The sequence below is a fragment of the Lampris incognitus genome, chromosome 3, assembly GCF_029633865.1.
Source record: "Lampris incognitus isolate fLamInc1 chromosome 3, fLamInc1.hap2, whole genome shotgun sequence".
NCBI lineage: Eukaryota > Metazoa > Chordata > Actinopteri > Lampriformes > Lampridae > Lampris > Lampris incognitus.
The window spans coordinates 68,291,978-68,318,805 of NC_079213.1; the positions used below are offsets into that span (position 1 = coordinate 68,291,978).

Sequence of the window (26,828 nt, forward strand, 5' to 3'; positions counted from 1 at the left end):
AGGAGCACTCACTTAGTCAGTCAAAATCCTGCACAAACAAAACATTTTATCTGGCACACACAAAAACACCCCGCTTATTCACCTTTCCAAGAACGGTAGCACTTAATCACAGGGGGAAATTCTACTTCAAATATCGCAGCCTTTCCCGTCAGATGGCTGAGCAGCTCCAGCGAGGAAACTAAAACCCTCTCAACGTCACACACAATCTCTGCCCCCGTCTAAGATTTCAGCTACCTAGTGACCAGATGACTCCGGCGCCTGGATTCCTTATGGGCTCGACGATAGGGGGCGCCGCTGTTCGCTTCAGTCTAAGAGCGGTCTGTCTCTGAGAATTTAACCATTCAAAAGGGATCTGGATTTCTTTTTTTTTTAAAGCCAGCATATTTTGCTCATGGAAATTGCTCGCCAAACAAAATTAGTGCCAACTTTGGCATCAGGCCTTGATGCAAAACTTCTGACCAATGCCACGGACAAAAATGATAGTGTCTTGCCGAGGAACGGCTTCATTTTTGCAAAGCTCTACACTCGCCCTCTGGTAGCTCGTGTGTTTGCTGCGGAGAGTGCGATGTAGGGGTGTTGTGGAAAAAAAACAGGTGTTTGCAAGAATATACAGCAGTGAGGTAATGCAAGTCTAATTGTGGCTATGTATCCCGTCTGTGTGCTGTAAATCATTTTATCAGATTTCGTGGGGATCTGACCCGGAGACAAGCATTTGGGATCATTATATAACAACGTCTAATCTTCTCGCTGATGGCCTCATTTGCTTACGCCGGTCACGTAAAGATGGAATCAAACCCGAGGCCGATAAATAATCAGTGAAAACTTCCTCGTAGAGGCTTCAGTGCAGCCTTGTGTAATCTAGTATTTCTCATTCTGCCTAATGACTAGGCCACACCGCTTGTCTTTTTGCCGGCCCCACCGAGGCTGTTAAAGCAGCAAGGAGCGGGAAGCAGTAAAACCAGCAGGTAACACCAGACATCCAGGCATGGACGTGCCAAACCGCATCGGCTACCAACAGAGAGGGGAAAAACGGGGCCAAGTATTTAAGTTTCCCAATAGTATCACACCTTGGGAAGGGGAAAGATTACAGGGTGGAGCGTGGGGTCAGTGCTGCTCTGATCAGAACAGAGGGGGAGCTGGAACGAAACGAAGGAGCTGCTGCCGTGGCAACTCTGCGTGCTGGCATTTTGTGGACGTGCGGGTTGGCGCGGCGGGGGAGAGATGGGTGATAGATAGAAGGCTGTGGCATTTTCACAAGTGAGCCCTGCCATAATACCCCTTACTAATGGGTAACGTCTAATAAGTAACACCCACTGAAAGACCACAAAGTTGGCCCGAATCCATGACTGGGTCACCAAGCATTGCACACGTGCATGCGGGTGTGTGTGTGTGTGTGTGTGTGTGTGTGTGTGTGTGTGTGTGTGTGTGTGTGTGTGTGTGTGTGTGTGTGTGTGTGTGTGTGTGTGTGTATGTTTCCTAGGGGGATGCCAACCGTCACCTATCAGCTGTCCGCTTGCATGTTTGTGCATGTGTGTGCGCGCATACACATACTTTGTGTGTGTGTGTGTGTGTGTGTGTGTGTGTGTGTGTGTGTGTGTGTGTGTGTGTGTGTGTGTGTGCACGCAAGCACATGCTTGAGTTGGTTAAATGAACCTCACTCTTCACCCTGGCAGACAGCTACCTTAAATTGGAGAGAGGGGTTGTGTCAGTGAGAAGCCCCAGACAGGTGCACTATGAAGGGGGGAGTTACGGCTGCTGCTTGAAGGCCTGGCTTTTAGCTGGTGTTGTCACATGATAGCCTATTATGGGACCCCCGTTAAATAAAGGTCCACACAAATATCTTCTTGTGTGGTTGCTTATGTACATATTGTGTTTGTATACAGTGTAAATAAATAATTAAAAAATTAAAGAATTCACCGCTGAGAGCATGCAGTTATACACCATTACAGAGCTATACGATGAAAAGACAGTGTTGTGTTATGTGCTAATTCGGCATGTTGTCATGCTCATGGCGGGGGTGTGTAGTGTTTGTATATCCATGCATTAAAAAAACCCCAACTAGAAGCATGTAAGCCTTCAGGAAGGATTTCTGCTTATATTTTGAGTATTTTTCACTTAAATATTGATGATGGTTTTTATCAATGAGAGCAGCTGGCGAACCAACTGAGACTGGAATCCACATTTGATTGTGGAATAAAGAAAAATAAAAATTAACCAAATTAAGACACAGTTTATTGCTGAATAAACGGAAACCTCCGGGGCTCTCACAGGAAAAGTTCAACCGAAGAGCCCCGCTGATTTCTTTGGTTTCCTCAACTCGCCGCTATTGACGGGTGCTACCCGGCTGCCCCGTTCACCTTCAAACTGCTCTCCCGCTCCGCCTTCCTCTCCAAACATCTCCAGCCCATTCCTCCTCCATCTGTCTCCCTTCTCTTATCTTGCCTACCTTTCACCTCATCGCTCTGCCTCTGCCCTTTTCATCCCTTCTGCCCTTCTCTCTCACTCTCTCCTCTGTGTGACCTCCTCTGATGCATTCCTGCACGCACAAGGCTGCTGTTTATCCAGGGAGCGCTGGGCTGACTGAGGATGGCCTGCATTAAATAACACTCTTAAAGAGACTGATGAGGTACTGCACTGCGACAGACAGGAACTATTATACTTCGCCTTTACAAAATTGAATTTGTTGAAAAGGTCATTTTCTTGCTTCCGTGCCTCGGTCCTTCAGAACAAACTCCTATGTGAGGGTTTCTAGGAAGAATGTTCTATTTGCTAAACTAGTAAAGTCAGTTTGTTAGATTTGGTGTTATAACTCACCGCAAATTAAGTCTTGGGGGGGGGGTCATTGAGGCCAAAGGTCACAGGGTAAGCTGAGGTTGTTGTTCGACATTCTGAATGAAAATAGCTCACAGTTGTTTGAATAATTCCCAAAACATTAAACGCAACTTCTCCAAGTTATAACTTAGCAAATTCATTTCTAGAACGACCAAGGCCGCCGTTCTGACGGTTTTGGATTTTCAAAGTTTAATAACTTTGCGGAAAAAAGAGATACAGACCTGTCGCTCTGTGAATGCTCCTAAAACTGCATGTATTTGCATTAAAATTCGTTTTGGATCAATTGCAAAAAAAAAAAAGACGGCTCATAATTTTCACGCGTCATGTCACTATTTATGATGCGTTTCGGTTGCATCATTTCCTTCGTGACGTTCATTGCTCTGCCCTAGAAGAAAAACTAGTGTTCTTCAGTGAAGAGTAATAGTCTAAACTTGATTTTTGGTTATTTCCAACATGTCTGGTTACAGACGCCGTTTCAGACGCACCTTGACTACTGCCGAGGTGTTGCAGCATGTACAGGCGCTGGACAGTGGCCATTTTAAATTGTTTGAAAAATAGTATTAAAGTTGTTAAAATGTTAATTTTGGTGTCAGTTAGTTTCATAACAGACATACTAACATGTGATGGATTAATATCTCAACTGGGTGCTTATCTTGACAGACTAGAGTTTAAAAACCGTGGCAGTCATTCTGACCACCCAAATGTTTGGGACTGTTTCAATGGTTATTTTCAGTTCTGTTTTTTTTTTTTTTTTTACATGTCACGTTTTATAGGTCTTGTTATGTTTGTTAGATTAGCAATATGTGTTTCCCATTCTGTTTTTCAGGTCATATTTTCACTTTTTCAATTTTGCTATTCAAGTTCGACCATGTCTCTCTGACATTTAAACTGTTTAAAAACAATATTATAGTTGTTAAAATGTTAATTTTGGTCGGTCCGCGGTGGTGTAGCGGTCTAAGCATCGGCTCTGTGTCGATGCAGTTGCCCACTGGGGACTGGGGTTCGCGCCCCGGTCTCGTCAGATCCGACTATGGCCAGACTCAACGAAGCAGCGATCATTGGCAACGCTGTCTTCGGGAGGGGGGCGGAGTCGGCTTGTGTTCGTCACGTGAATGCGTCTCTGTGTGTGTCGGAAAAACAGTGGTTCGGCTTGGAGTCGCCTTGTCACGAAAGTGGCGAGGCGGTCTCCTTCGAGACTGCCGGCCGGAGAGATGCAGTTGGCGAACGCACACAGTGCGAGGGTGGGTGTTTGAATTAAAATAGGGATCGATTGGCCACTAAATTGGGAGAAAAAAGGGAAAAATCAGAAATAAATTTATAAAAAAAAATAAATGTTAATTTTGGTGTCAGCCGTTTCCTAACTGACATATGTAATGCTTTAATATCTCAGTCGGGTATTTATCTTGACAGAATATAGAGTTAAAAAAAACGGTGACCATTTTGAACGCCCGTGGTCGTTTCGGGTAGGGGTGAAATCCCGGTCGTTCGGGTGTTAAAAACAGCGTAACCGAGACGGGGAAAACAGGGTTTCGCTGAGGTGAACACACTATGTTCGCACAGGGAACAGCCAAAACAAAGATGAACAAATACAGCGAGGGACTATCTTTATCTCTCTTTGTGTTTTATTATACACTCACACTGATTTTGCACAGGGTCAGTATGTTCTAGTTGTGTGTGTGTGTGTGTGTGTGTGTACTTGTGTGTTTGTGTGTGTGTGGCAGAGAGAGAGTAAGACATAGACAGAGAGAGTGTTCAGAAAAGAGAATAGGGTGATAGAGAGATATGAAGAGAGAAGAGAGCCGACGGCAGGCAGACTGAAAAGACTGTGGCGGTGCTGGTCACACCATCAGCTTTGTGGCTTTGCCCGTATGTGTATGTTTAGGATATTCTGCACACGCCTGCGCAATGTTTCTTTGCTCTATTGTGTAACAGTTCTGCATTGTCTGAGCACCTTCGCCTGTACACTTGGGCCCATTGTGTTATGTTAAGCAAACACCAATTCTCGAGCACAAGCTCTGAAATAACCCATCAGGCTTCTCTTTGGGAAAATGTCACGGGGGCCCGCATGGCCTCGCACAAAAACATCTCCACAATGGACTCATTGAAACCTATCTACGCAAGTGATTAGCTGGGGACGCGCACACACACGCACACGCACACGCACACACACACACACACACAAGGCAAGGTACGTGTATGGATAGGGCCAGAATAGTTCAAGCTTTCCCATAAATGTTTGCTGTGTGATGTGACTTCAGTGGACTTTAGTCAACAGGAAGTCGTGTCTTATAGTCACCAGGAAGTCGTGTCTTACCTTTTGTGGAATTTGAATTGCTTAAAGAGACACTTGCATCAAAATCTGACTTATCCTGTTGTTAACCGATGTACGGCGTGTGGATGTGATCGATGACAAATGGTAGCCCTAAAAAAATCACATTTAAGGCCGGAGGAGAGTTATCGGCGGCCGAGCAACCGATTTCCGGTTGGCGAAAATGCGGTAACCTGCCACGTCACGAATTACCATTAGCATAGAGGGCGTGTCCGTAGCGGGACGCTATAGAAGCGGAGACGCACCCCCCTGCTTCCTTGCTAGTTCGAGTTGAAGTTGGTTTTGCTGAGACTTTATTATCGATCTTGCTAGCCGTATTGCTATCTATCTATCTATCTATCTATCTATCTATCTATCTATCTATCTATCTATCTATCTATCTATCTATCTATCTATCATCCATCTATCTATCATCCATCTATCTATCTATCTATCTATCATCCATCTATCTATCTATCTATCATCCATCTATCTATCTATCTATCATCCATCTATCCACCTACCTATCATCCATCTATCTATCCACCTACCTATCATCCATCTATCCATCTATCTATCTATCTATCTATCTATCTATCTATCTATCTATCTATCTATCTATCTATCTATCTATCTATCTATCTATCTATCTATCTATCTATCTATCTATCTATCTATCTATCTATCTATCTATCTATCTATCTATCTATCTATCTATGTCTGTCTGTCTGTTTGCCTGCCTGTCTGCCTGTCTATCTGTCTATCTATCTATCTATCTATCCGTCTGTCTATCTATCTATCTATCTATCTATCTATCTATCTATCTATCTATCTATCTATCTATCTATCTATCTATCTATCTATCTATCTATCTATCTATCTATCTATCTATCTATCTATCTATCTATCTATCTATCTATCTATCTATCTATCTATCTATCTATCTATCTATCTATTTATCCATCTATCTATCTATCTATCTATCTATCTATCTATTTATCTATCCATCACCAGTGAATTTCTCGTTTTTCTACTACAGCAAGCGGTTTAGCCCCGATGTTTAGCCCACCCAGCCACACCCACACGACCACCCTGACTTTCAGCAGCCAATAGCTACAAAATCATAAAACCACACCCACCTCAGTTGTAATTCAAACCACCCAGGTTAAAAATGTGCTCAGAAACAGCATGAAGGTATCTCTCTAATGCAAACAGGCCGAAAAATTCCTGGTCCCGCTATGACCCATCTCATTATATAAAATAACTCCACATGTCTGCTCCAATCTGGCAAACACTGGCAACGCATGAAGATGCAACTGGTACACAGGATTATGTAAATCCTGGGTCTGATACGTACATAATCAAGGCCAGCTCTCTGCACATGCACATCTCAGGCATCCTATTGTTGACCGGCCTTCATCTCCAGTGATCAGCTGCCCAGTCTGGTACTCTCATCGCCGCACCATGAAAAACAACAGCGCTGTAATTTTCCTACACTGAGGCATGTGTGATGGCATGCCGAAGTCGGAAGATTCTGATAAGAGCCGACGAAGCTGAGAAAGAGCGTTAACAACAGTGTTGATTGACAAGCCCGACGAAAACATTTACGAAAACATTTACGGAAAGTCCCGCCTCTGAGCAAAAAGAACACCACGTGCCGACAAACACGGTATGTACACTCTGTGCCACAGTTATTCCCGCTCCATTGAGAATAATAACAGTTAAGGGTTTAGGAGGGACCGGAGCCATGTTGGAACCAAACAAGTGGGCTTAGGATGGGTCAGATGAATTCTCCCCACCGGAAACAGTAAAAGTGTCATTTAAACTGGTCCTTGAACCGTTTCCTGTATGGTTTATTTGGCCACCTCGTTGCCCCCCGCTGCCCAAAACATTCTTCTTGGAAGGGTTGAGGTATACAACACAAAGTTCGCTCAATTATTCTAAACAAAAGTTTATGAAGATTTGGACCTCCTTTTTCGAATATTAGAAGAGCTTACAATACCCACTCAGTGAGGAAGATTAGAGTTAGGTTGAGACGGCAGAGAACCCCCCCCTTCTTTTTGTTGTCGTTTATTTTCTTTTTTCTATATGTATGTGTGTATTATGAATAATATGTATGGATAGATATATGTGTACTAATGCATTGATGGTTCTGCAGTTCCATATATATGTGTATGTGCATGAAAATGTCTTGTGAAAATCAAATGAAAATTGTTAAAGAGAAAAAGCTGCTCAGTTATGTGACAGAAAGCCAGTGAGACAACATGGCTCAACTTCCAATATGCTTCGGCTGGCGACTATGGCCGTGACTTCATGTTCATGATCTCTTGTGATGTAAAGAACATGGCTGAAAACCTACAAAAACACAATCCAAAATATGCAGTTGACATGACTGACTCAGTTGTATGTACCCATCAGCTGCCACTGACGTTGCCTTGAGACTTGAGGGTACAACAAGTCCAGCTTTTCATATACGCGTCCAAGGTGTGTGTGTGTGTGTGTGTGTATTATATCATTATGCCAGCACGTACATGTTTGTGCAGTGTGTGGGCACAGACAATAGGCCTTTGTCTCTCTGCATCCTATTTTTCTGCTGGCTGACACACACACACACACACACACACACACACACACACACACACACACACACACACACACACACACACACACACACACACACACACATACCTCATCCACACAGTTCCTGTTGGCTTCCGTCAAGTTACGACAGTTAAGAGACAGCAAAACAGGAACAATCTGATCTTCTCTTCCTGCCCCACACTTCCTGCCTTCCTCCTCTGAGAAAGAGAGACAAACAGATAAACGATAGAGAAAGAGAAGAGAGACCGGGTAACAGACCGGGGGGGGGGGTACAGAGAGAGAATGCAGATGAGACCGGCGGAGAGCAGAAAGGACATCTCTCTCGTTTTCCTCTCTTTCCCTCCCTTCTTCATGGGGGGTGTTCGGCAGCTACCTAATCAGAAATGCGGATGTGACCCGGGAGCCGTGAAGCTAAACTAAACTGCAGGGGTCCACGTCAGCTGTTCACCCATCTTCAGCTGTTCACCTGTCTCCATTTGTTAACCTGTCTTCAGCTGTTCACCTGTCTCCATTTGTTCACCTGTCTTCAGCTGTTCACCTGTCTTCAGCTGTTCACATCTCCAGCTGTTCACATGGCTCCAGCTGTTCACCTGTCTTCGGCTGTTCACGTCTTCAGCTGTTCAACCGTCTTCAGCTGTTTACATGTCTTCAGCTGTTCACCTGTCTCCAGCTGTTCACCCGTCTTCAGCTGTTCACCCGTCTTCAGCTGTTCACCCGTCTTCAGCTGTTCATTCGTTCAGGTCTTGTTTGCGGATGATGCTTTTTCCGTCGGCGTTTCGTTGCAAGATTTCTGTCGGAGTCGTAATTAAAAGTGAACCGAGCAACTTTCCAATACGAACCTTGCTGCACCAGTGGTTGGGGATCCAAACAGTCGGCGGATGTGTTTGTGAAGTGTGTTGTACTGAGCCAGAGCACCTGGGCAAAACGGAAGCCAGCAAAAACCCAATCAAAATGAGCAAAATCCTCCATACACGAGTTCAATTTTGAGGCTGGTTCTACTCTTTGGGGATTAAAGATATCGTCCTGGCAAGTGTTTAAATTTTCTTCTATAGGTATAAAATTATTACAGATATGAAATTACTGAAACCTTCACCACCAAACCCCCTGTAGTCAGTCAGGAATGTGTTGAATATAGTGATAACTGCAATATGAATAAAGATGATTTTAACTCATTAACGACCTTGTTTGCCCTGACATAAAAAGGTCACATTACCCGTCATAGGTTTACACACACACGCGCGCGGTGCACGTGCGCGCACACAGCACCTGATGAGCTGCGGTTCTGCAGCAGGAAGTGAAAAGTCAGTCCATCTGCCTTAACAGGAAGTCAACAGAAGCCACACACAGGCACTCTGACGTCAATCACAGCCACAGGAACACCTCCCCAAACCCCATACAGACACATACTCATACACACATATACCCACACATTTACATTTACATACACAAATGCATACATTTACATACAAACACACCCACGTGCACATGTCAACACACTCAACAATGTACGTCACTGTAAAAATGCAAGCTTATGGCAGAACTGCGAACATAAACATGCTCAAATGCACACACATATAAACACGATAGCCTACACAAACACACCTTCTCTTGCTGTTCGCTTATTCACAGTAACCAAAACCAAGAACACTTAGAAGTAACGACACAGTCAACTACATATGGGTGTAAAAAAGCAAATGTCTCTGTTTCGGTCGTCCGTACGGGCTCATGTTTCCCTTTCTCTGCAGTTCTCTGCCCTATCCACGCCATCTCTGCAGGCGCCTTCATTTTTGCGTGGTAGCTCGGGCGGCTGCAGAGTAATGAACAATCCGGAAACGAGTCTGTGTAAATATCGAGGCACACGGGCCTGGGCTCATAGGGCCTCTTGTAAAAATTGTAGGAATGCTGATCTGAGACCAATAAAGTTTTCCTGAAGTCTTTATTATCACATGACCTGACCACTAACACAAAATAAAAAAAAGAAATGTATATATATATATATATATATATATATATATAGACGGTGGGTGGCAACAGGGTGGGTCAGGTATTTACCGAAGGTGGCCAAGGCCACCCCGTAGATCTGCTCCTGGCCGTTGAGAGCCGAGAAACAAAACTCTGTGAACCACCCAGTCCCAGTCAAGCCAGATATAACCGAACCGTAAAGAGAAAATACACGTTTTTTGGGGGGTTTTTTTGTGCGTCCTAAGATGTTTCCCACGGCACCGAATCCCACCTAGAACAGCGCTCCTGTTCAGTTAAAGCACGCTACGGGGGGGGGGGGGGGATTGAGATCTCTAAAGATTTCTGCAATATCCATCCGTAAGAAATTATTGTCTGGGAAAGGCCTCTTCTTATTGGATAAGGTCATTTTATTATGTTGTTAGACGGTAACCCAGACAGATTAACAAATAAAAGCCGAGTGCCAGCAGTCTGTCCACGACCGCTTATTCCTCTGCATTAGAAGAGGACAAACACAAATGAAAAGAGAAGGTGGACTAAATGAAGGATTTATTTTTGGGGTTATTTTCATCAGTTCATTGATTTAAAAACAGACACGTGTTTGCAGCCTGGCTTGTGTAGTACTGCTGGATTCGCCATAGGTCCATCTGCAGAGGAGTACACTGTATTTTGAATATCTTGCATTCTGACGTGAGTCTCTAGCCACATTCTATGCCAGGTTCCCACATCCTCCTCCTCCTCACCCCCCCCCCCGGACACACACACACACACACAGAATAACCCTGCAGTAAGAATGCCTGTCCCCACGCTCGAGTGCATATACAATATTTAAGAATTCCTTCTTATCTCTGTTTGGTTTCGCGCTGGATTCTGTGTGCGTGTGTATTTTTCTGTGTGCGTGCGTTTCAAACAGTCTCGGTTTAGCCACCGAGCTGCCGTCGCGCCATCATTGCACGTATAAAGTCGGACAAAAAAAAAGAAAGAAGAAAGATTTAAAACAAATATGCAAGTGCACGCACAAGCGCACGTAAATAAACTGCACCCATGCACTCTCACACACTCCCCTGCTTCTGATCTCATGGACACACACAGAAACACGAGCAGGCACACACACACACACGCGCACACACACACTAATACTGAACTTTCTGTACATGATCTGTAAGTGAATTCTACTCCTCTGTGTGTATGTGTGTGTGTGTGTTATAGTGTGTCCCCTGTGTGTGGATATTGGTTTGGTGTTGTGCTAGCAGTGCGGTTGTGTTTGAACAACATTAATGAGCCGATGACAAATAGTTTAGACTACACTGTTGCGGGTGCACTCGGATATGTGACAAAAGTGAAAGTGGTCACGTACACCAGAGCACCGGACACAAGGAGGGAGACGGGGGAGAATGAGAGAGAGAGTTACAAGAAGTTATAAGACAGGGGAGAACGAGAGAGAGAGAGTTACAAGAAGACAGGGTGCAAGACAGGTGACAGAACAAGAGACAGGTAAAAGGGAATGGGGGGTGTTTTAGATAGATTTAGATCAGCCGGGTGCACAGAGCATTGTGGTTCCTCACAGCGCCGCTAAAGCCGGGCTGAAACAACCTCCACGGCAGCTCACCGCGGTTTCTGGGTGGCGCTGCAGCGCCAGCAATGTGTGTTGAATGTGTTTTTGCAGGCAATGAGCCAGGCAGTGCTGTGGGTTCCCTACCTGGGAGACAAACTCTGGTGATGGGCGGCTGTGTTGTGGCTGCAGGAGACCTCCTGAGAGAATAAAAGACAAACAGAAATTGAGAGCGAGGGAGAGAGAGAAAGAGAGCGAGAGAGCGAGAGAGAGAGAGAATATCAGTTTTACAAAAGGACGCCCTATGTCACATTAATCTCCCAATAGGTTTGTGTTACATATTGAGGTGAGTATTATATGGTGCTATATCTTGAGGGGAGTACAGTGTGGTTTGCACCAATATGAGAAAAGAGGCCGATAGTATTACAGTTGTGCATGGCACTTGGGGGCAAGCTGACCTCAACCTTTTCCCTCGGCAGGCTCACACCGCACATCTGTCTCTGCTAGTCTTTGCAAGCGTACATCACTGTGTATGTGTGTGTGTGTGTGCCAGCATTTGTATGAGTGCAGCTGGTATGTGTGCCAGCTGAATCCAGGTCAGAGGGGCTTTGGGTATTCAATACAGCGGGCTGAATTTTCAATAAAGTCACCAGAAGAACAAGAATCGAGCTCTTTGCTCCTTCTTCGGGTGTCAGACGTGCATACGGTACCTATACGCAGACACGGGGTGAGACAGACGGATGTCCAACACAGTACATATTCACCAGCCAGCATGAGCGTGCCATACTACACCATCTGGAAAAGCTATATTTTGGAGTCAGAACCAGAACAGTTTTCCCATGAAAACAGCTACCAAATACACATGTTGTCTGCGCTGTATCTTTCTGTATGGGCTAGAAAACTAAATTAATCTAAATAAATTGGTTAATGGCAATAGTTGATTTGATCCAGCCTGTAATTTTCCTAAAAGAGAATATGAAGAACTCCGGTGCGAACCAAAATAATATTACCAACACTTGGAAATCTGGCCGTGAAATGATGATTTTAAAAAGAGAATTTACTATCATTGAAAAAAAAAAAGGAAATTTAAAAATGACAAGATTTGAAAACGTGCTAAATTGAAAGTGTCCCACAAAAGCCTGAGAGGAATTCTGTTTGCTTCAACATTTACTGCCATACGTTATGCTAAGTGTACATAATTCAAAATTCATCATAATGGATAATATAACATTAATTAACTATTTATTTTATATACTTTATGAATCCCCGTGGGGAAATTCATGATCTGCATAGCTGTGCAGCTAGCAGCAGTGGGCAGCTGCAGCACCCGGGGACCAACTCCAGTTCTTCTTTCCATTGCCTTGCTCAGGGGCACAGACAGGAGTATTAACCCTAACATGCGTGTCTTTTTGATGGTGGGAGGAAACCGGCGCACCCGGAGAAACCCCACCGCAGACACGGGGAGAACATGCAACCGCTGGGACGGCCTGGGGTTCGAACCCAGGACCTTCTTGCTGTGAGGCAACAGTGCTAACCACTGGACCACTGTGCTGCCCCAAATACATAATACAACATATCTAAAGCAAAAGAACAGAATTTGACTCTCTAACTCCATTGATCATATACAGATGCAGCCACTGAGGCGTCATCCCACTAGCAATGATCCGTTGTTCCACCCCGGACAGCATTTATTTGCTCACTTTTTTTCCAAATTCATAACTTTTTTTTTTCAGCCAATGAAAAGCAAGACAAGGCGATGTGTGCAACTTGCAAGACATGACTTTTGTCTAACAGTATGCCTTTGTGGTTCTAGAAAGAGAAAATAGCTTTCTCTTGAGAGAAGATAGTCCGCAGTGGCCACAGAAGAACTAATGCAGGCAAATGGGGGAACGTGACAAATGCATTCAATACATACCAATAAGCCATCCCTTTCGGGTGAGTAGTTTGGGAGTTTGTGTTTAGTGAGGCTGACCACAACAGACGGAGTCCACGAAGAGCTAGCTAATTGCATTGATACATGGAGGGAAACTATGTTTTTATTTCTCAAGAGATTATAAAAACATGTATTTAAGTTCCAACGCTGCTTTGGCATGGCTCCGTAATTAAGTGGTAAAATGACTTAAAGCCAGATTTGGTGTGTGTGGTGTGTGTGTTTACATGACAGCTGCACACTGCAGGACCTTTTTGTTCAACTGTTAAACTCCTAGCAGTCAGTCTAAAGCTCAACGCTGCTCCCGTGTGTCAATTGTGTGGAACTGCAGGCCGTCAACCACTGGAAAAAATGACTACATTGGACCAACACAGATTGGCCTGTTTGGCAAATATAAACTTAGCAAACGTAGTCTGTAAAAGTTCTAAAAGTGTTTCTAAATCTACCACTGGGAATGACGCATAAGTGTGACATGATAACTGCCACCTGGGATAGCCGTAAACGTTACTGATGCTACTCTGAAGCAGCATTTAAACTGTCGATAGGGAAATTACAACACTGGCCCTGTGTGTCAAAGATTAACTTCGACCTGTATCTAAATTTAGAGTTTTGCTTCATTGTGAATAACAAGTAGCCAGTGTTTCCTGTATGTACTCCTTAAATACGTAGCATCAAGTAAAACAGATACCGTATCGGCACTCTCTGGTACCGATGTCGTAGGCTGCTTTTAACTGTACGACTGCACATTTTCTATCATGACCTCTTTTCTCTGCTTTGAAGCACACTGTACAAATTTACCTGATGGGTATTTTCTACTTTTGCAGATAATTGAGCTTTGGAGCTCTAAAATGGCACCAAATGTGCGCTTCAAGCATATTACTTAACGTTTGCATTGACACCGCTTGAATGATTTAACCATGTGTAACTAACTTCAGCGCAACACATTAACAAGAAAGTTGTACACACATAAGCTTTAAGTTAGCAATCTTGATTCATCATCACTTACTTGTTGGAGGCACATTGGACATTGGTCAGGACTGTGAAGTTGTTCCTTACACTCCGAAGGCTCGCCAGAACCTGGAAAGAAACGAGAGGAAAGTGATAAGAGAGAGTTTAGCAAGATTAATGGCTTAAATCATCAACTGAAGACACTGAGAAGTAATCATTAATTTACATGAAATTGTGAATTTCCAAAACAGAGCAATGTGTTCTTGGATTTTTTTTTAACAGTGGTGTTTAATGGTTGATTTAATTTTATTTCTATTCAATTTCTAACCCTCCTTGGTTTGACCAAAGGAACGTCTCTCATCAGATAGTATTTGCAAATCTAAACAAAGACCACCACATCTATTTTGCAGTAAGACACTGAAGTCCATGCTGTAATATTTACCTGAGCGAAAGGTGTTACAATCAGGTCATCGCCATGTCTGGAAGTTGAAAAGCAAAAGCATGAAGGGATTTAACATACATGAAGCCCACACATGGAGCTCAGACACAGACATCAGAACCTGAACAGGCAGCCATCATGCTGCTGCAGCATGGGACTAGATCTGAAGTCTTGTTTTGTGGGGGTTTGTGCCAATTATAGGCATCTCGTTCTTTCTACCAAAGTTTGGCCCAACTCCTGACACACACATATTGTGCACACACATGTGCTTCCAGACACACAAACAGGCCAGAGAGAGAGACAGACAGAGAGAGAGAGCATTATAGAGAGTGATAGAAAGACACACACACACACACACACACAAATACATCTGTTAGTGTTAATGTTCATTTACTGTGCAGATCTTTTTTTGGAAACCAGTGTTTTATATATATATATATATATATATATATATATATATATATATATATATATATATATATATATGTTAGACACAAAGAACAGATCAGTGTTTCACAACATTTTTCACACACACACACACACACACACACACACACACACACACACACACACACACACACACACACACACACACACACAGGGAGTGGATAAAATGGAATAAAATAAAGTAGGGAGGTCAGTGCAACAAAAAGGATGCTTGGGATGCTCACCCCAAGGAATGGATTCATTGATAATCACATGGGGTCCAGAGAGGTAAGAGAATTTACATATGAGATAATAGGCTGCCATTTTTTGTAGAACTTAGCAGTTGAGCCTCTTTAAAGAATACTTCAACTTCTCTAATGGGAGAAATGACATTAAATCCTTTAACCAGGAGGTAGCGGAAGGTGGATTTGGGCTTTTCCACTGTAATAGAATGCGTCTACCGGCAATGAGTGAGGCAACAACATCAGAATTTTCCTTGGTAAGACTGGTCGGCATAGGGGGTACGCCAAAGATGGCTACCAAGGGGCAGGGATCCAGTGTAATTTTGAGGGCTTCTCCTATCATCTTAAAGAAAAGGGACCAGAACTCAGCTCATTTTGGACAGGAGAAAAACATACGACTATGATCCGCCGGTGATGAGCCACATCTATCGCAGGTATCACTCACGCCTGGAAACAGCCTACTAAGCTTTTGTAAAATGAACCCTATGCAAGACCTTAAAACTGAATTAAACTTAAATGGGAACATGAGGATGTAGAGTTGACCCTGGCTGGTGCCCTGTCCCACCATTCATCTGTCACACCACGTTCTAGCTCCTGTTCCAAACTACCCCTAACCCCTGCTAGAGAACTCAGATCCGAGGACGATATAAGGTCATGTAAAACTGAGATCCTGCCATGTGCCCTGGGGAGAGAGACAAGAGAGCCTACTGGAAGCTGAGGGAAAGATGGGAAATGTGTGAGAGCGTAATTACGAACTTGAAGACACCGGAACAAGTGAGACTGAGGTAAATCGTACTTTAAGCAGAGATCATTAAAAGTGTTGAATGAGCCCTTTAAATATATATCTGAGAAATGGGCCATTGTGCAGATCTTCAATGGTAATTACTACCACTTACTGTTATTTCTACTTTGTTTTTCAATTTAAATACATTTTGATGTATCAAAAGCTTTGGCAACACAGATGAACAAATTGTCACGCCAATAAAGCCAAATGAATTGAATTGAGAGAGAGCGATAGAGAGAGACAGAGAGAGAGAGCGATAGAGAGCGAGAGAGTGTGATAGAGAGACAGCGAGAGAGCGAGAGATAGAGAGAGATAAATAGATAGAGAGAGAGCTAGATAGAGAGAGAGTGATAGAGACAGTGAGAGACAGTGAGAGAGAGCGATAGAGAGATAGAGAGAGCGATAGAGAGAGAGAGAAACTTGCACAAATACACTCAAGAGGTCTTTCTTGTTTGTTTACGTTCAGCTTTTGCTGCCACATTGGCTGCGGCCACGAAGGCATTAAGTAATTAAAGACAGCCCTAGTCATGACACAACGAGACTGATCTAAATCCACTTAGAGGAGACAGACTTGAGGAGAGGAGGGAGCACAGGGTATGAATTTAAGAATGGGTGCAACCTTGTAAGGCAATTAGCTCTACTAGAATGCCATTTTGAAAAGGCACCATTGTCCTGTTTTTTTTGCATCTAAACTTAGGGGAAGGATGATGATGTACTTGGCCATGAAGAAGTTCCCAGGCCTCGGCAGTCTATCTGATATTCAGCAGCTGTGCTGGATTTACCCGTCTCCTCTAGATGGCAGAGTAATAATACAGAAGTGTAAAGTAAAGACGCCAATGACCACAACTTTCAGTGGAAGCTAAGTTTTTAATAATTGTTAGAAGTCAGCAATTAGGTGAACTGTGATTTGTAAATGAATAAGCTTGAATTCGATTACAGTTTAACAAAACACCTGGAAGAAAAAGGGGGGGAAACACTGTGCATGCCTGCCTGAAGTATGCATGATAGTACATGAGTATGCATGCACCATCTGCCTAGTAACACTGTTTGTTTGCAGGTGCGAGAACTTACAGTTCGGATGCGATGGAGGAGTTTCGGGACATGGACTTGGGTGACAGGTCATAGTCGCTGTCTGAGCGGTAAAGGAAGGACTCTCGACGCTGGTTGTGACCAGGGAAGTTAGTGTGGAGGACCAGACCAGAGCCAGGAGATGCCTGGGGGTCCAGGGGGCTGCAGCTGGCAGATGGGCCATTTTCCACATCAAAACTGAAAACACAAAAATAATATATATATATATACATTTAGATTTTTTCCCCAGGTAATTCTGCCTTGTTTCAATGGTGTAGAGTAGAACAAGTCAGGAAACTGAAGAGAGCAAATAGGTTTGAATCTGGTTTGAAGGATCATTCTTGCGCAATGAAAAAATGACTAATGCTGACTAATGCACCAATTAGAGTTACATCATCCCATTGTTGACATGAAGGAGACCGTTGTGAGTGTAAAACTATTAAGCGGGGGAATTTTTGCATTTGAATACACAAACTAAAGATATTTATTGTTATTTTGTATTTGTACATAGTGATTTGTAATGTACTGTTTATAGAAAAAAAAAGACAGTGAGGTAAGAGATGGAAGCGGTGACAATAACATGGGTTGTGGGATAATGTTAAGACCCACAGCCACACCTCGAGGTGGTCGCTGAACTAGCTGGCAGATTATGAACAGAGAATCAATAATATATTTGGAGGACTCGGGAGGAGTCATCAGAAAGTGCAGTGAAGTATCACTGTGGGTGACAATTAACTGCATTTCAAATCAAGGTTCTCGATGAGATTACCAAAATGGGGGACAAAAAGAGGTTATCAAAATGTAACTTGGAGACCTGACTGTAAATATAAGGCTATAAGCTCGCTGGCACGCCACCAAATCACTTGAAAGACATGTTCATAACCTTCCCCATACAAGCTCTTACTTGTTTTCATATTAGACAACTTCCCTGGCTGTTTAGGCATCGGGGGGGGGGGGGACAAGATGAAAAAGTTCCTGTTTCACAGAGTGCAGCAAGATAACAACACTTTGTTTTCAATAATGAGTGTTCTGGGAACTTTTAATGACCAAGCATGCAGAAAAGGGCAGGTGGAGGTCTGCCATGTGTACTGTCAACATCCCCCCCAGGGGAAGAAATCACTCAGAGGTCCGTCGAGAAAGAACATCACACCACGTACCCACCAGATCCTCTTGACACACCCGTACCAGGATTCAGACCTGACCCACTTCCCAGCCTTGTACATCCAGTCTGATGCAAAGAGCCAAAGACAGGTGGCGTTTCATCTGGTGTCTCTGGTGGGGTGGGGGGTGGGGGGCGGCAGAGGTGGTAGTGAAACCGGTGGAAATGAGAAAGGGAGGGCAAAGACACACGCCGAAGTTTGTCTAAATGAACCGAGTCTGTTGTTTCAAACCATCTCAAAAGGTCAGTAAGGAGCTGGTTTCATTGCCTTCTCTGGAAAGAAAACCTCCGTCTCTGTTCCCCCACCTGTTACCCCTTTCTCTCAATGACACACACACACACACACACACACACACACACACACACACACACACACACACACACACACACACACACACACACACACACACACACACACACATTCAACCAAGAACAAACACGTTCACTCTTTGCTTGACTGAGCCTGACAAGGTAGAATTATGTGGTTTGATGCACCGCATTTAATAATAGAATCACACGTGCCAGAAGCTGCAGCTCCTGGCGGAGGCGTGATAGTTGTAAAGGAGGTGGAGGAAAAGGGATTGGACAATGAAAGGCTGTAATTCTTGACTCAGATCCTCTGGATCATGAATGCTTTAGTTAATTGCATTCACCTATTGTGCCAGGTCTACTCCCCCCTGCCGTGTCAGCAAATTCAAATGTCTTTTTTAATTTTTTTTGGTTGGATCCCCCCCCCCTCCTTTTTCTCCCCAACAGTACTTGGCCAATTACCCCACTCTTCCGAGCCGTCCCGGTCACTGCTCCGCCCCCTCTGCCGAGCCGGGAGGGCTGCAGACTACCACACGCCTCCTCCCATACATGTGGACTCGCCAGCCGCTTCTTTTCACCCGACAGTGAGGAGTTTCGCCGGGGGGGGGGTTTAGCACGCGGGAGTATCACGCTATTCCTCCCAGTCCCCCCCCCCCGAACAGGTACCCCAACCGACCAGAGGAGGCGCTAGTGCAGCGAACATGACAAATACCCACAACCAGCTTCCCACCTGCCGACACAGCCATTTGTGTCTGTAGGGATGCCCGACCAAGCCGGAGGTAACACAGGGATTCTCACATGTCTTTTTAAACAGTGTCGCGATCAAATATGTTCGTATAAATAAAAGTCTAGGGCTAAATTGAAACAGACACAGTAAAAGCGACAGTTATTCAAATTTAAATGCGACAAAGTTCTTCTTCTGGTGTTACAAATGGTTACTTCCGCTTGCATGCGAGTCCGCCAAGTATAACGCATGGCGCATATTGCATTAAACATATTGAATAATACGCCCCATGGTATACACTACATACTTTAAGTACATACAATCTATTACCAATTTGGACACCACTCGGTTAAATTGCTGGAATACCTGGCAAGATAGAAAACCAGCAATTATCAGAGACCCGAGGAACAGTTAGAAACTACTATCATATGAAATAAACAACTAAGAAGAAAGTAGTTACAATCTTGGTCAAAATACTTTATCTTTTTTTTTCTTTTAATATGATAGGCTCTAGTTCTGGGCTCTGGGTGTCATCACTGCCTCTTCCTTGTGATTTCATTCCCACCATTCCTAAGACATATGGGAATGGTTGGGAAGGGATTTTTGCGGTTTTTCCTGCGGCAGGGGAAGTGAGATGTGAACTCATTATCCTGCAGTGCCAGAAACTGAGAACAGATGTCTTCCCTGCCCACATGGGAGGGATATCGGGTTAACGAAAAACAATCAAACTCGTGACACGAGAGCTGGCGGGTACAGTCATATCAGAAGAGAAATAAAAGCAGCACAGGAGCCCTGCCACAGAAGCTCAAAACAGGGATTTAATGGCCCTTGTCCCTTTTCAAATGGATTAGCATTACTGCTAATACGAGTATTGACAGAATGAGACTGACAGCTTGAGTACGACTTAAATAATCTGAGGCAGTGAATGTTATATAATGTAAGTCATATCCACACCACAGAGTTGACCTACGGCATGAGGACATGCAAGTGCACGCAAGGACAATGTAATCAAAGGGAACCATGTAAACCCAAATTATTTTGGGGGAGACATTTTTATTTCGAATGATGACTGCAAGTTAATTTTCCACCTGCAAGTTCAAGTTCCACTTATAAATGATGAAGTATGGGAGCAAGTCACACTGGGCTGACAATGTGTTTTTGTTGTGCTTGTTTCAATTCATTCAGCACAAACAAGAAACATACACACATAAATAAACATGTAAATAAAAAATGAAAATGTGTGCTTTTTATGTCTTTGCAGTGTGCATGGGCTGGTTTACTATGGGAATTTAGAGTATGTATGCATGCATGTACTGCACTCTTAATGGTTGATTGCATCTGTGGCCCTGAGGTCACACTAGTCCTTTTCTATTATATGCTGTAATCCTATGAACAGATTGAATAATTTCAGAACACACACACACGCACACACGCACACACACACACACACACACACACACACACACACACACACACACACACACACACACACACACGCACACACACACACACACACACACAGAGAAATCCCCTTACAGTCCTCCCAGAACACCCTATTTCATATCTCAAGCAAAAGATGGAAAGCAGAAACAATTGTACTTTTGTGGCCAAAGATAAAATCCTTTCCATAAATGTGCAAACCACCTCCGTAATGAGTAACGATGAGGATTTTCTCCAAGGATTAGTAAGTACATCCAAACCCCATAAAGTGGAAAAAAAAACATGTGTACAAACAAGTCCAACACTCAACTGGGAAACACTTACTGCTCTACACTTTCCCGTAAGTGAGTGATGCAACAAAGGTCATAAATAAACTTTAAACTCACAATATTGCAAGAACCCGCTCTGCTGCAAGCTGAACCAGAGACAGATTCTGGAAATGTGTGCAAAAGGTAGAATGACACCTTCTACTACTGATGCTTCTCATAGACAAGCCAGCAGAGGAGCAATGCTGCCTCTGCTGAATTTCGTGGATGCTTGCAGCTAGTTTAGATCTGTAAATGTCTGTAATTATTTATAATTTTTATGTCTATCGATGTCTTCTTTCAAGAGGAAACATGTAACTCCTTCACAATGCCGGAGAAGCCCCTCTCTCTTTTCAGCTCAGCCTATTGCTACGAGGACGTGGGCTGCGAAATGTATGCAAATGCCCAGCGTCTGACGGTCAGCGTACAGTCACCTTATGGCGGCATTGCGTCAAGTTGCGGTGGTTTAGGAAATGGCTAATGACCATCTGACTGCCAAATGATAAAGAACCATCACCCAGCGGCGGATGGAATAATGGATGGAGTGTTTTCCTTACACCAGAATCCAAGTCCAGCAGTTGGAGGGGTCATAATGGAAAAGCTGGGATGGGAAAAAGTTGCACGCACAAGTGTTTTTCTAATGTTTTGGCTCTGAAAAGAAAGGAAATCATGGACGATAGCCACTTTAATTTGAATGTTTATAATTGGCATAAATATTTCTCATGCTGTGACGCCACAGACAACGGCTTCGAGCAAATAACTCTGAACACATAAAAACAAATGAAAAACAGTTGATTCATCAAAAAATAAATAAATAATGATGACAAGAAGGAGACTTTACACTGCAGTCCAAATCCCCAAACCTTCAGGATTACATGTTATTAAAAGCCGGGGAATTTCAGTGCAGACAGTCTTGTGACCGTCTTGTGACAGTCTGGGTGACTTATGGAAGTGTTTGGGTCCATTCCAGTATCCAGGTAGAGCTCAGCACCCTCTGCTCAGCCAAATGGCTCAGTTAGAATACACCACAACGGGCATCCGGGTAGCATAGCGGTCTATCCCGTTGCCTACCAACACAGGGTTCAAATCCCCGTGTTACCTCCGGCTTGGTCAGGCGTCCCTACAGACACAATTGGCCGTGTCTGCAGGTGGGAAGCCGGCTGTGGGTATGTGTCCTGGTCGCTGCACTAGCGCCTCCTCTGGTTGGTCGGGGCACCTGTTCGGGGGGAGGGGTAACTGGGGGGGGGTAACGTGATCCTCCCATGCGCTACGTCCCCCAGGTGAAACTCCTCACTCTCAGGTGAAAAGAAGCGGCTGGCGACTCCACATGTATCGGAGGAGGCATGTGGTAGTCTGCAGCCCTCCCCGGATCAGCAGAGGGGGTGGAGCAGCGACTGGGATGACTCGAAAGAGTGGGGTAATTGGCCAGATACAATTGTGGAGAAACCCCCCCCCCAAAAAAAAAGAAAAAAAGAATATGCCACAACAAGTGATCACGTCATACTTGAAGCAAAACAATGTTTGAGCCAAACCAGTCACACCGGTTTAAGGACAGGATGTTGTGTTGCTGTAAAACCCCTTGAGGCAAATTTGTAATTTGTGATATTGGGCTATACAAACAAAATTGACCTTGAGAGTTAATGCCTCTTCAAGTCTTTGAGACTTTTTCAAAAGAACATTTTCGACAGATCTGTTATGGCACTCCCACCTGGGGTTACCTCTGATTAATATCCAAGACGTTAAAGCAAGACAGACCTTGGAAACAAAAAGTTAATTTTTTTTATTTTAATCAAGTGTCCTGGCAGCTGAGCAGCTTCATGGATTTTCTGGGAATCCATTCATGCATGACTTTTTAATTCTTACCCGAACCTTTTCTAGACCAATTTCATAGGATTTGACTATGTGTAATGTAATATTCTTGTAGGGGATTATGGAGAATGATGAGGGACTTAACACACTTGACAAAAATGTGTAAGAAGTTGACATTCGTCTGTATTTCATACCGAAAGAGGCATGACACATTTGTTCCATTCCCTCCTCTGTCAAGGGAAGTGCCGTCCAGAGGCCGGTTTTCTGCCAAGAGAGGACGAGAGCAGGGCCTATTTATCCTACATGTTGAGAGAGTAAGGCAAAAAGACCAAATAGGTTTTGGCAGGGATTCAATTATGAGCTTTCTGGGACGACAAGCATACTTATCAAAACTAGCTGGACTAGCGGCGGTCTGACAGTGTCTCAACGTTAGTTAAAAGGGTCCATGCGTCATCATGTTTTATGACGTGTGTGTTTGTGTGTGTTTGCCCCTGTTTGTACATAATTATGTCCAGTGTGGCGCCTGCCAAAGCCTTTTATGGCTGGCCAATTCTTATGTAATGGCATAAAAGCAATAAATCTCATGCAGCCAGTTTTGGGCATATTCTTCAGCTATATCCTATCAGCATTGATGCAGGGCTAAGATGTGATGTTTCTAGCAAGGCCGGATGAAACTGATAGATTACACTAGGCAGAGCATTTTTCTTTTTTTCTTCCACCCCCAAACAAGCACATTTTGATACTTTGTAAACATACGATATTACTTTTAACTGCCATGTGGTTAATTAGTTAGGTATGTATTTTTGTTTATTATTATCTATTTATAGTTTAAAATATTTCATGTTAAATATTTTTAATTTAGACCAAAAGTTGATGTTTTTATCCATCTGTCTGGGCCCCCCTGTGGCAATTAGACCCTAGGCAGCTGCCTAGTTTGCCTATGCCTAGATCCGGCCTTGGTTTCTAGTATTACGCATCGAAGAAGCAACCAGGAAGTGATACCTGTGATCAAGGATGACACTTTGTAGGATGATTTAATATTCTGTTTCCATGAGCCATCAGAACCTTCCTGAGACTGTTACCTGACTGACTGGATCATTCACACAACTGACTGTCTGACTGCCTCAGTGGCTGACTGACTAGCTTAGTTATTGAATGACTGAATGGTGGACTGACTTGTTCCTATGTCAGCTATCCTTATATTCACTAAATAAAAATGCATACATTACTGACAAGGACCCCCCCTCCATATATATTTTTTTAATTTTTCTGCCTCTATAAACGTGTAAGCATTACATGGGGCATGTGTCAATTAAAAGACTATGCAATGGGCGTCTGGATGGCGTGGTGGTCTATTCTGGGGGAATAGCGTGATCCTCCCACACACTACGTCCCCCTGGCGAAACTCCTCACTCTCAGGTGAAAAGAAGCGGCTGGCAACTCCACATGTATCGGAGGAGGCATGTGGTAGTCCGCAGGCCCCCCCCCCCCGGATCGGCAGAGGGGGTGGCGCAGCAGTGACCAGCACAGCTCGAAAGAGTGGGGTAACTGGCCGGGTACAACTGGGGAGAAAAAAAAGGGGGTGAAATCCCCCCCCCCAAAAAAAGACTATGCACCTATGATGGGTTTGGTCTCAGCACATAGAGCAAAGCATAAAATCAGTGATATAATAAGAAGATAACACTTGGTCTTATCTTACGCAATGGTGAAGTGCGGGTGACACCAATGAGATATACATATATATGTATATATATATATTTTTTTTTTTTTGTGATACCGATGATATTTTACCGTTATTGTTACCAACATTCTACAGTAGCCCAAGATAGTCAACAAAGAGGGTTTTTCACTGTTATTATTGTGGGTAACACTTTCTATGAAGCTTGCATCTATAATACCCTATAAGCATCTATAACGCCCAATAAGCATCTATTGCATCTATAACGCCCATACTCTCCTATAATCTGTATTACAATGACTAACGGCTATGGTTGACGACTGTGAAATAGCACTGAAGTCTCATTATGCATCTCTACAAAACTTCAGCAAAACAAGTTGGCTATGATGCATTATGACATTTGACGGATAAACAAGCTAATGATGACATATTTATATTGCATAAATCCGTTTTAAATTGACACAATGTATCATAAAGGTGGTTATGAGGTGTTGTGAGAGCATACACATGGTTATAATGAATCTTACAATGACTTATAGCTACACTTACAGGGCGTTATAGATGCTTATAGGGCGTTATAGATGCAAGCTTCATAGAAAGTGTTATGACCACTAAAAAGATAGGTTGAGCTACATCAACATGCCAAATGGGAAATCAAGAGGTTCGAAGCTCATCCTTCACCGTGTATCTTTAGACCTGTTGGCTGGATTAAGATGAATGTCCCACACTGTGCAATATATATATATACACTCACCGGCCACTTTATTAGGCACACCAGTCCAACTGCTCGTTAATGCAAATTTCTAATCAGCCAATCACATGGCAGCAACTCAATGCATTTAGGCATGTACACATGGTCAAGACGATCTGCTGCAGTTCAAACCGAGCATCAGAATGGGGCAGAAAGGTGATTTAAGTGACTTTGAACGTGGCATGGTTGTTGGTGCCAGACGGGCTGGTCTGAGTATTTCAGAAACTGCTGATCTACTGGGATTTTCACGCACAACCATCTCTAGGGTTTACAGAGAATGGTCTGAAAAAGCGAAAATATCCAGTGAGCAGCAGTTCTGTGGGCGAAAATGCCTTGTTGATGCCAGAGGTCAGAGGAGAATGGCCAGACTGGTTCGAGCTGATAGAAAGGCAACAGTAACTCAAATAACCACTCATTACAACCGAGGTATGCAGAAGAGCATCTCTGAACGCACAACACGTCGAACCTTGAGGTAGATGGGCTACAGCAGCAGAAGACCACACCGGGTGCCACTCCTGTCAGCTAAGAACAGGAAACTGAGGCTACAATCCGCACAGGCTCACCAAAATTGGACAATAGAAGATTGGAAAAACGTTGCCTGGTCTGATGAGTCTCGATTTCTGCTGCGACATTCGGATGGTAGGGTCAGAATTTGGCGTCAACAACATGAAAGCATGGATCCATCCTGCCTTGTATCAACGGTTCAGGCTGCTGGTGGTGGTGTAATGGTGTGGGGGATATTTTCTTGGCACACTTTGGGCCCCTTAGTACCAATTGAGCATCGTGTCAACGCCACAGCCTTCCTGAGTATTGTTGCTGACCATGTCCATCCCTTTATGACCACAGTGTTCCCATCTTCTGATGGCTACTTCCAGCAGGATAACGCGCCATGTCATAAAGCTCGAATCATCTCAGACTGGTTTCTTGAACATGACAATGAGTTCACTGTACTCAAATGGCCTCCACAGTCACCAGATCTCAATCCAATAGAGCACCTTTGGGATGTGGTGGACCGGGAGATTCGCATCATGGATGTGCAGCCGACAAATCTGCAGCAACTGCGTGATGCTATCATGTCAATATGGACCAAACTCTCTGAGGAATGTTTCCAGTACCTTGTTGAATCTATGCCACGAAGGATTAAGGCAGTTCTGAAGGCAAAAGGGGGTCCAACCCGGTACTAGCAAGGTGTACCTAATAAAGTGGCCAGTGAGTGTATATAGGGCGTTATAGATGCTATGGCATTATAGATGCGTATAGGGCATTATAGATGCAAGCTTCATAGAAAGTGTTACCTTGTTGTTTAGATATAGCGGCTGTTTTTTGTTTTTTTTGGTCAGTTGCGGTCGCCATCGTTCCTCTTGTTTATCAAGGGCTTTAACTAGAAACTGAGTGTGCACAAACCAGAAACTGAGCGCACAAAGAAAAAAAACAGTGCTTTCCCTGCCGTTATAAGACTTTTACATGGTGCCTAAGTCGACTGAACATGAAAAATGTGTGTGAGGGGGGTTAATATGTAACGATCAAGCTAAAAAATCTCGCTAATAAATATGTTTTGCCTGGT

The 26,828-nt window shown here is 43.8% G+C and overlaps 1 protein-coding gene across 1 annotated transcript in view; it reads right to left on the reverse strand.

The window, feature by feature from the left end:
* pde4ba (phosphodiesterase 4B, cAMP-specific a) overlaps positions 1–26,828 on the reverse strand; it is a 110,731-nt gene that overhangs the window by 67,471 nt on the left and 16,432 nt on the right. The window contains exons 2-5 of the mRNA XM_056277211.1: positions 17,093–17,287; positions 14,573–14,609; positions 14,189–14,259; positions 11,400–11,452 (exon numbers count right to left, since the gene is read on the reverse strand). Of these exons, the coding sequence (XP_056133186.1) occupies positions 11,400–11,452; positions 14,189–14,259; positions 14,573–14,609; positions 17,093–17,287 (356 nt within the window). The remainder of the gene's footprint in view (positions 1–11,399; positions 11,453–14,188; positions 14,260–14,572; positions 14,610–17,092; positions 17,288–26,828) is intronic.